Here is a 10,561-nt window from a genome sequence, read left to right as displayed (position 1 = left end):
TACTATACATGGTCGTTTTTTTAGAAGATTAATGCCTTCCTATACAATGTATAGACCATGTATACTATACATGGTCGTTTTTTTCGGCCCAAAACACCTTACTATACATGGTCGTTTTTTTCCGGCTAAAAACGCCTTTTTATACATGGTCTTTTTTTTCCGGCTAAAAACGTCCTCCTGTACGTGGTCGTTTTTTTTTGGCTAAAAACGCTTCACTATACATGGTTGTTTTTTTCGGCTAAAAACACCTTCCTAATATATATATATATATATCGTAAGCTGAAGTCAGCTGAAGCCAATCCCACCTGATTTCAGTAGGCAGGGTCCACCCTGAACTGGTTGCCAGCTAATTGCAGGGAACACATTGAACAGACAAAAAAACAATTACATTCCACAGTGGCACTCATACATCTACTGTACATAAATACAAATTCTTCCCAGATGAGTAAACTATTCCATGAATACAGAATTGGTTGTTTCAAAATTCCTTGAATGTTTTCATTTGTAGGTGGCCCAATACTTTTGTCCAGCCGGTGGATTTATGCTCACTCAAGAAAAATGACACATTTTTTTATTTGGGGAGGTGGGGGGAAGGGGGGGGGCACAATCAAAAGCCATTGACTTCAGCAGTGTGACATCAAGCGTTGTGAAATCTTCCTTGGGCAGAAGCTGAAGTGTCAAAGCAGAATGTGATCATTAGCTTTTACACGGAGCTGCAGTTGAAGTCGCCCCCGGGCGTGAACATTCTGAATTCCACCTTCACATGTCTGGTTGGTTAAAGCAGAGGTGCAATGTTTCAACATGCCTGCAGTCCTTCCTGAGCACTCATAAATATATTGAATCCTTTCAATCAACTGTTGGGAAAAAAAAGTTTCAAAGCATGCAAACGTTTCCAATGAGACCTTAGTGCTTATTGCCTGACTGACACACTCTTTCGTGTGAACGAGGTGCCAAGTGCTCCGTCCAGGAGCACCTTTTCTCATCCCAGACTGTTGAGTAGTTACCATGAGGGAGGGGCAGGGGGCGGTGCTTGCAGGGTCAACTGGCCTCATGGGATGTGCGTTTTGTGAGTGAAGATCAAAATAATGATCATCGCTTTTATTGCCATCCACATCCATCATTCATTGGGAACACTGCACACGACATTTCATTTCAGGTATCATTCGGACAGATGTGAGGCCACCAGTATTTGACAGCGTCGGCTTTGCAGTTTTTCTCAACACAATCATTCTCTTAGGCTTGCCTCGCCACTTCACGCGGGAGCTATAAAAATAATAATTGTATCTACCATTAGATAAGAAGGTGCCATTTTGTCCCATTATTATATGCCAGCTACTGTTCAAACACAAAGTGAATGCCAATGGCATACAGTTATCGGTTGTGTAACATGTAATGACATGTCGGTAAATGTCACAGGAACACGACGACGCGCAGCATGATGAGCTGCATTTAAAATCCTAGCAGCTGACATATTATAGCAGCGTCTGTAAGATGGAGACGTGTCAGACAGATTGAGCACTGGCAGTCTGGCACAGTTTCTCCCGGCAGAAGGCACAAGCATCTGGACCGTAAATATTTTACATCACATGTATCTGGGACATTTAGGAACCTCCCGGCAGAACAAAAGCCAAGTGACATCTATCTTCAGCAAGCGCTTTTACCAAACAGTGAAAGGTGCATTAGCTCATATCTTATCCTGTGGAGTTCATCATCTCTTTTCTACAGCAGTGTCTTTCGGCTTTGGAGGGTGGGGGGCTAGCTAACCCAGCTAGCTAACCCTGAGGCCCACTGGCAACCAAGTTGGTGACCCCAGAGCTAAAAGAATCGGAGCTAAAACAAGCTGAGAGAATGAGTTAAATGTTAAGACAATTCTACGTACTGTAAAAACAAAAAAATTATCTCAAAGCTTCCGCGTTCAGTGGAAACAAAATAACGGTCATCCACTCAAAACGTCCCTTTGTGTAGTCCTTTCAAAGTCTGTTTGTGCCAGAATTGGCCGCAATTCACCACAGCGCCAGTAGACGGCGCTGTGGCGCCATCAACAGATGTGTTTCCTGCTTGAGCTGCTTTCCTTGTCATAGATAAACACACCTACAGTCGACTAGAGCAAGCCAAAAAAGCGAGACACCGTGTCAGCCATTTTCCATCAAAAGCATGTGCATATGTGGCGGCCATGTTAGCAGGGGCAACTGGACCATAAAAGGTTATGGGAAGCATGGACACTAGGTTAGCATTGCTGTAGACGCTCAGCTTGAAAGGGGCATGTCGCAGCTACCTATTCATATCCGCAGCTGTTTTTTACTCGGGCACAAATCATGCACATGTCTCTCAAACATTCTATTTTTGTTGCAGTACTTGTTTTATCATCAAATCGTAGCATTTGATGCAGTACTTGTTTTATCATCACACCTCATTGACAATTCAGTGTTCAGTGAACCAAACAGGGATGTTTTTGGAATGCGCGCGGGAGCTGCAGCGCAAAGAAAACCCACACAAGCACTGAAACCATGCTAGCATGTTCGGATACAACTTCATAAATGATGACAAACTAGTTAAATGAGAGGGATGGGAAAAGGGTGCAGTGCTTAATGGCTTGCATCGACTGCGCTGCACTCACTCACAAAGTACCCCGAGGAGAGGTCAGACTTGCTTGAATCAAAGTGGGGTCACGTGACCGCAGAAGCAACCAATCACTGAATGGCGCTACATCGATTTGTTGGCACATTAGAGCCTCTGTCCCCTTTCTTTGAGATTGATCTGAAAGAACAGGTGTCAGTCAACAGTGTACAATCAACAAGATATAATTCCTGACTGAACATTATTCCAGTTGCTTGACCTGAAACTTTGTGAGACATGGGACCCAGTTCAAACCTAAAATTGTGCATGCTACAATCAGATATTAGTTGGGTGACAATGTCAGGACCACGCAAATTGTTTTCAACACAACAGTGCAGGAAAAGCTCGTGTTTAGGATAGACACTCCCACCCCGGCTTTCCCTCAAAGGCATCATCATGCCACTGTGCTGAAGTTTTGAGAGCCATTCCTGTTGGTTAGAGGTGATGGAAAAAAAGAAAAGGAAAAAAAAAAAAAACTCCAAACATGCGTGTGACACTGCCCTTGAAAAGTTTCCCATCTGGCATGTCTGGGTCAGCTGACTTTCTTTTATTAGCACCTCATTAAAATTCATTAATTGCTTCCTTTCTCTGGGGCACAGCCACAAAAAAAAAAAAAAAAAAGTGGAACTGTCATGTATTAGTGCACAATCGGCCATGTTGCGCTCTGAAAAACACACCAAAAGCTGCAAGTAGTAGATGTCAATTTTATTTATTTGTTCTGTACATAAAGGGTCAATACCGGCAACAGGTGTTAACCATGGGAAATATTAACACGTGTCAATGGTTGAAGAAAATAAAAGGCACAATTCTTAATCCTTAAGTAAAACACAGGCTTTCCTAGGAGTCTGGGACACAGTAATACTGTTAATGCCATTAAAAACAGCTCAGAAGCACGAGAGGTTCACCTCGGGGAGGGTCATTGACAATCAGGGTGTATTGCTTAATTCGTAGACTTGATCAAGTGTGAACGCCGGGACGCTGTAAAAGGAAAAAGTAAAATAAAATAACAGTGAAGATATAAACGACACAAAGCGGCATGTGGCCACAAGCGTCTCCTTGTTTCCCTTTTATTTAACAGCATCACTCAGTCAGTCACAGCAACTCATCTGACCAAAAAAAAAAAAAAAAAAAAAAAGATATTTTGGGGGGAAGCTAGTAGCTGACAAAAAGGCAGGTCATCATTATTTTTACAGCAGATATGTCAAGTGTGCGGGGCCTCCTCCAGTTAAAATAGAATGAACAAAACTGACACGAGGCAGCTTGCATAAAGAGATCAACCGCTGCCCAGGCCCACGATTTCAAAAAAAAAAAAAAAACAGCTCATTAAAATCCTAGACCAGGAGGCGTAACATAAAAAAAAACAACAACAAAAAACACTGAATGCAACAATTGAGGCATTTATCATGCTCTCACAGAAACAAGGCATTTATGGGCTCTTGTTGGCTTCCAGAAACTTGGGGGCGTGTTTCTCACCTGCACCTCCACATCATGTCGCACTTGAAATAGTGGAGGGGTAGGGAAACGTTTTAGTTTCTAGTCCTCTGAAGGCCGTATTCAATTCATGACAAAATATGACACAGCAAGCTGATGTCTGTTCTATATTATGAGCAAAGTTTGGTTTGGGGAGGTTCCCCAGTCACAAAGCTTGGCGGCGTTAGCTTGCGAGGCTCATCCCGAACGCATAAATGTGCGCTAGGAGACAAGCGAAGAGACCCCGCCAACATACATCATGTGCATCGCAAATGAGACAGAAGTGTTGCCCGGGTGGCGTAAGTCCAACAAATTGACATGGATCACGTCGATTGGGATTAGCAATGGATACACATGAACTCTTTCGGCGGTCATGTGGGTGCTTAATTAAGGTTAAGGAGGACTCAAATTGCGTCGAGAAAAGATTCCATTGCTTCAATGCGCCCCCCTCCCCGCACTTTGTACAAATAAATCACAACAAACCCACAGTCAAAACATGTCATGTGGTGAATATACACTGGAGGTGGGGAAATGAAATAGGACCCGGTGTACGAACACTGCTTGTCAGGGAGGTCCGGGGTGAGATTGGATGGATCCGAGGATGGAAACAGTCAAAGCCTTGCAGCAGTTGGCAACAGCAGTGGCAAAAAGAGAAAAAGAGGAGGGGGGCCTGGGGGGTCGTTTTCATGATACAGCTCCAAGCAGGAAAACCACACGGTGACACTAGTGGGTGGGTGGGGGGGGGGACTGGACTCACGTACAGCTCAGCCCAGGCCAGGAGCTCGATTCTTAGGTCAGTCAGTCACTCTCATCCGGGTTTTGGGGGTCTAGGATTTTCACGTGGGTGAATGGGAAGAGCCCCCAACGTCCGTTCACCTCACCCTCCCACTGACCGTTGATGTTCATCCGCGTCACCTTGACTAAGTCGCCCACCTGAGGAGGGAAACGGGAGGGGGCAGTTAAAGGAGGAACAACGGCCACCCGCAACATGATGGCATGTTTTCTGTGATCTAGTGCTACTGTTAAAAAAAACAAACAAACAAAAAAAAACATCCTGAATGTTGTCAGCCGTGTGACCGCCTGAGTTCGAACCAATCAAAACAGACTTTTTGAAGAGAGAATCGGTTTTACGGAGTTGACGGCGGACTACTGCTCAAGATGCGTTCGTGACACCAAAGTGACCCCTCTCTGGTTGCACCAGATGGTCTTTCGCAGGATTACAGCGAGCGAAAAGCCACTCGGAAGCGCATGCAAAGGCACGCCGTTTGGACCTTTGCCTTGAATGACACTTCAAGGACATTGCCTCTTACAAGTCTGTCACGGCACAAGGAAATGACGAGAATGCTGATAATTGAACTTGCAACTTCAACCTCATGATTTTGCCTTCAGAGGTATTGATAGGATTGATCATTTTTTGTACCGGTAGGTTTTCATCCAAATTTCAACCATGAGGCCTTGGACACTTAATTTCCTTCACCATTGTAAAGCCGCCACCATCATTATAGTCTCTCCATCTCTGGTCCATCAAAGAGACACGAGTACAAGCGACAATATGCTAGGAGTCATTTTCACTTGAATCCAATTTGCCAGCTGGAGTCACCGCCAGTTCTTGTCCAGCCCAAATCTATCACAGCATCTCATCAAGTACGTTCTCAAACGGCAGCCGGCCGCCCACCAGGTGGCGAACGCATGGTTAAATCTTCTCTAAGCTGCCTCAATGACACGCGAGATACGAGTATAATTATTCAGGTAGCCCTTGGAAAGGTTCTAATTGTTGCGTAAATGTTATTTTTAAGAGTCATTTAAACAATATGATCATCCATTCATTCATGACGCTTCATTGTGCACTCGTTTTGTTTGTTGAAAAGTAAATAAAGTATAAAAGATGTTTCCCCAACGTTGGCAAATACAATATATTTTTGCTGTAACTTTTTTTTTTTCGGGGGGTTGTTTAGTTCCTTGTTTTACACAAGAACGAAGGCCTCCTAAAACAAACAAACACTTAAGCACATAACCAACCTTCACTGAATCACGAGGCCCAGGGCTATGTTTATTTGTGTAATTAGCAAGTTATTAAGTTTCAACTGTGGCTCCTTGAACGCGACACAAAACGAATCCACAAACTCTCGTCATCCAAATTCCAAGTTATCTCTCGCCATGACTTTCTATTTACAGGCAGGGTTAATCGCATCATTCAGTTTTGCTGTCCAATATCCTCCGACGTTGGATTAACGTTGACATGGATGCCAGCAAAGGCAGGAGACATCCACGTGTCGCGGAATAGAATGAAACCAAGCACCTTGGAGCCCCCCCCATGCATGCGATCTGTGCACATTATGCATCATATAACACGTTTCGACATGTAAGCAGCAGTGGAAGCCGCTCTGAAAGTGACGAATCCTTTCCTGTGAAACACAACAGGGCTCATGACTACCAATGACGTCTTTTGACTTGATTTTCTTCCTTTTCTTTTCGCAATACTGTAATAATACTGAGAGCTGTGATCGTGCGGGTCACTATAATCGTTCGTTGGACATTTCCGTAACGTTTCATCTCGATTCACCGCACATGGAAATGATTTTCTCTATTACCTCCAAAGCAAGAGCCATCTTGTCATAGGCGCAGGGCACTCGCTTCTGGATGGCTTTCGCCATGACGGGTCCATTCTGCAAGGACGACAGCGGCATGTTGACGGCTCCAGGAGTGCCCGGAGGCAGTGGCGACGGGGTCTGGGGCTGGGCGTAGGCGTGGACGAGGGTATGCGAGGGCTCGGGGATGCCGTAGCTGTTGGAGTTGCGGGAGCCCATGGTCGGCTGGCCCGGGTGGGGCGAGGGTCGTACCAATTTCTCCACGTAGGGAACGGGGATCATGCCGACGCGACCGTCTTTGCTCTTGGCGCTCCACCACTGCTCCTCAGGCTTCTCGAGGATGATGAGAATCTCGCCCTTCTTGAATGGAAGGTCCTCGGCGTCGCTGCCAGTAAAGTCATATAGAGTCCGAACATACTCCAGGTTGTCTTCTTGGCCGCCCAAGGGCTGGATCGGACCACTCACTGTGCTTGGGTACCTTGGGAGATGATGATACAAAGGAGGGGATAGCATTCAAAATGTTGACAACTACTTGGGCTGATTGCAATGTAGGGTATAAGCTGAAAACCGTATTTGGGTATTGTCGTATGTAAAAAAAAGTCTTCCATGCTGCTCAGGAACGACAGGTGGAATGCTAGCCACTAAGCTAACTTGCTCCGTACCAGCTATGAGCTGTAGCTGGCTAATCAGACGACACATCGAGCAAGAAGAGACGCAGCATCCCTGCTAACGGTTAAGCTAAGAGAAAATGCAGTGTTGTGAATCAATTTGCAGGTACACTGAATGCGTGTCTCAAGAGAATGCGTGTCTTGGTTATAACGTGATAACTTACTGCCGCCACCACCTTGCTTATGAACAAAACGAACAGCGCGGGATCCCCCGCCGTTGCTTAGCCACGCTACTGATCGACCCGTACATTGTTGTACTTCCAGAGGCACGGCGCGATCCTCTGGAAACATGTCTGGTCAACGGAAGCAAATCTCGCTGCCTGCGAAGGCTGAAATTGTCTCTCACTTTGGAGAGAGAAAAAAGGGAGTCTCCCAGACAAAGCTCAGCCGAGACGACGAATTGGCAAAGTCAAGGATTTCGACAATCATCCGTAACGGCAACAAAATCAGAGTTTGAGGACGACTGATTGAAAGACGATCGGAAACGGCTTTGGGGCACGGCACATCCTGAGCTGGAGGAGGCACTTTTCATTTGCTGACTGACCGTTTTTCGAGATGAAGTAGGAACATTACAGTTGTTTGTTTCACGTCTTTATAAAATCATTTTTGCGTCATATTGTTTACACGTAATTGACATGTAACTTTTTCATTGCGATATGTACCATCTATATAAATCAGCATGTATTGTATTGTATTGTATTTAGTGTTAAGGGATCTAATGTGTACCATATGAATTTTGGGCCATATTGCCCAGACCTGACGACCACAATGCGCAAGGGGTCCTTGGGTTACGATTAAGGTTCATTCCCAGCGACATATTGTGACTAAAATTTGGATCATCTTTCAAAAGTACTTCAAAACATGTCTTAGACTTAAACCATTTATTGCGATCCAATTTTTGGTTCATGCTGATTTGGACCCTCAGAACTTGACAAGGTGGGAGCGACATATTGTTCAAATTGTAAGGCTCGGGATAATGTTATCAGTGGTAAGACAAAGAGGAAATTTAAAATAATGATAACACGAAAACAGGAACTTGTCGGCAAAAGCAGTACTCTGAAGTAAGGTTTGCTCCACGTTTGAATGCGTTTCATTTGCCACGACTAGTTATGAGAGGATGAGTTAGTGACAATTGGCTCATGTGGCCCAAAAAAATGACCCGTGCTTCATTTCAAAGGTTTATTTTGATGGATGTTAAGGATAGTGAAAACAAGCCACATGCACTTGTTAACCCTTTGATACCGGGTTTTTCTAATCGTCGCTCAGGTCCCACTTAGCATCCTTATGGCACAAAAGTGATGGCAATTGCAAGCTTTTGCACGCCTTTTGAGGCATAATCGATCACAAACATTTCGGGCTTTAATGAAAAACAGTGACAGGTTAAAAATGTGCAATAAATTATTGGATTTACATTCATCTTGGAGCACCACATGTGTAGTTGTAGTGCAGCCATGTGCACCATTTTCAGATCTGTCTTGATCCTTCATGACATAACAGTCTGCAGCCTAAGTGAAAGTAGGTTACTTCTGATAAAAATAGCCAACCCAGATAAAATGGATCTGCAGGCAATCTTACATGGCAGCATGTACTTTGTGACTGTCCTACCTGGGAGCTGGTTCGATCAGCGTGGTCGTGTCCAGGTAGTGGATTTTGTAGAACTCCAAGAGGGCGGCCAGGTGCTCAAACTCCTGGTCTCCGATCTTAAACCTCTTGCTGGGCAAAGAGTTGATGATATAGTGAGACACTTTGGAGTTCTCAGAAACCGACAGCACGTAGTCCCCAGGACAGGTGGACGAGTCTCGGACCAGGAACATGCCATGTCTTTGTCCTTGTAACCTATTCTGTGCCTCTTGGCGGGACACAGGTCCAAAATACCAGGCTGAACGATCAGATGAGTCAAAGCGAGCAGTGGACATCTCTGTCTAAAAATAAGTTAGATTCAGTCTCCACGTGAGAAAGCAACAAACTGGGCTCTGTAGGAAGACAACTAATCACTGCAAATTGGGAGGTTGCAGGGCAGGTGGTTCGAGCCTCCACCTTTGGAGGGTGTCGCTCTTCAGAGAAACCCCCCTGCCCCTTACCACCAGCAGCAAACTACCGTACCAGACGAGCTCACAAACAGGCTGGTCCGAGCCAACTTTGGACCATGCTGTGGTTATTGTAGTTAGCAGGCTCGGTCGAATCGGTCAAGAAAGACAAAAAAACAAACAAAAAAAAAACTTTAACACCAAAGCAACAATGAATGAAGATTCCCTTTTTGCTTCCTCCTTCCGAGAAGACACCGGAAGATTCTCGTCTGGTAATTTATCTCCTTCGGTCAGTGTCGGTTCTGAGAAGTGGAGGAGGGGGGTGGAGAAGTGGCCTCAGTTGTTCCTCTGATAATTCCTCATGTCGGCTGAACGTCGCCGCTGGGAAAATGACTTAGCAGAAGCTCCTCGGTACACGCGTCGCGGAAAGGCCTACTCGAAGCCCCCGTCTCGAGTCGGAGCAGACTTTGGAGGCGGCGGAGGAGAAAAATGGCGGCCCGCCACACGTCGTCTTCACACCACAGACGATTTCACAACAGCGGCTCGGCTCGTGCGCGTGCATGTCATCACGTGACACCGGAGTGGTGGCGCGCGCGTCGCTAGTATTCCACGGGGACGTATTTCTGCACTACTTTGCTGCTCTTCGCGCTCGACGCGGCCGCCGACGGGTGCCAGTACGAGACGAAAAAATGGCGACGGGAGGGCAGGTCCCGCTCTCGAAGTGCACGTCACTGACGCCCGGAGGGGGAGGTGGGAGTAGGAGGGCGTAGGAGAGGAAGGAAGCAAGGAGGGAGGGAGGGACGGAGAGGGTGGGCGGGTGACGAAGCGGAGCCGGTGTGAGCTGTCAATCATACTGGCATGACACAGCGGTGACGTTTCAAAGTCCCCCCCCGCCCCCCAAGTCCCACCTATAGTATTTCACTCACCCAAAAAAAACCTTAAATCCAGTACGGTGGTAACTTAACTATATATAAAGTGAATTCAGAGATTTGTTTCTAAATACACTAAACATATTTGAAGATAATTGCTGAAAACATGCAGACGGACGACTCTCAGTTGAAGAGAATACCCTCACTACTTTGTGGTTCCGTTATTGAGGTTTCAGTCTCTGACTGGGACTTATTTCATTTGTGGCCAAAACTTCACCCATTTAAGGTTTACTGGTATATTTTCGTGGCTCAAATACAGTATG

At 45.7% G+C, this 10,561-nt stretch overlaps 1 protein-coding gene across 1 annotated transcript; it reads right to left on the bottom strand.

Annotated features, from left to right (window-relative positions):
• Positions 1-3,300: 3,300 nt before the first annotated feature.
• crkl (v-crk avian sarcoma virus CT10 oncogene homolog-like) lies at positions 3,301-10,124 on the bottom strand. The gene is made up of 3 exons (XM_019868716.1): positions 8,948-10,124; positions 6,678-7,152; positions 3,301-5,019 (listed from the first exon to the last, which is right to left on the bottom strand). The coding sequence occupies exons 1-3, from the start codon at positions 9,256-9,258 to the stop codon at positions 4,885-4,887; spliced, it is 921 nt and encodes a 306-aa protein (XP_019724275.1). The 5' UTR covers positions 9,259-10,124; the 3' UTR covers positions 3,301-4,884.
• Between the last annotated feature and the right edge of the window lie 437 nt (positions 10,125-10,561).

Source organism: Hippocampus comes, unplaced genomic scaffold (assembly GCF_001891065.2).
Source record: "Hippocampus comes isolate QL1 unplaced genomic scaffold, H_comes_QL1_v1.1 scaffold530, whole genome shotgun sequence".
NCBI lineage: Eukaryota > Metazoa > Chordata > Actinopteri > Syngnathiformes > Syngnathidae > Hippocampus > Hippocampus comes.
This window is presented reverse-complemented; position numbering and strand designations above follow the sequence as displayed.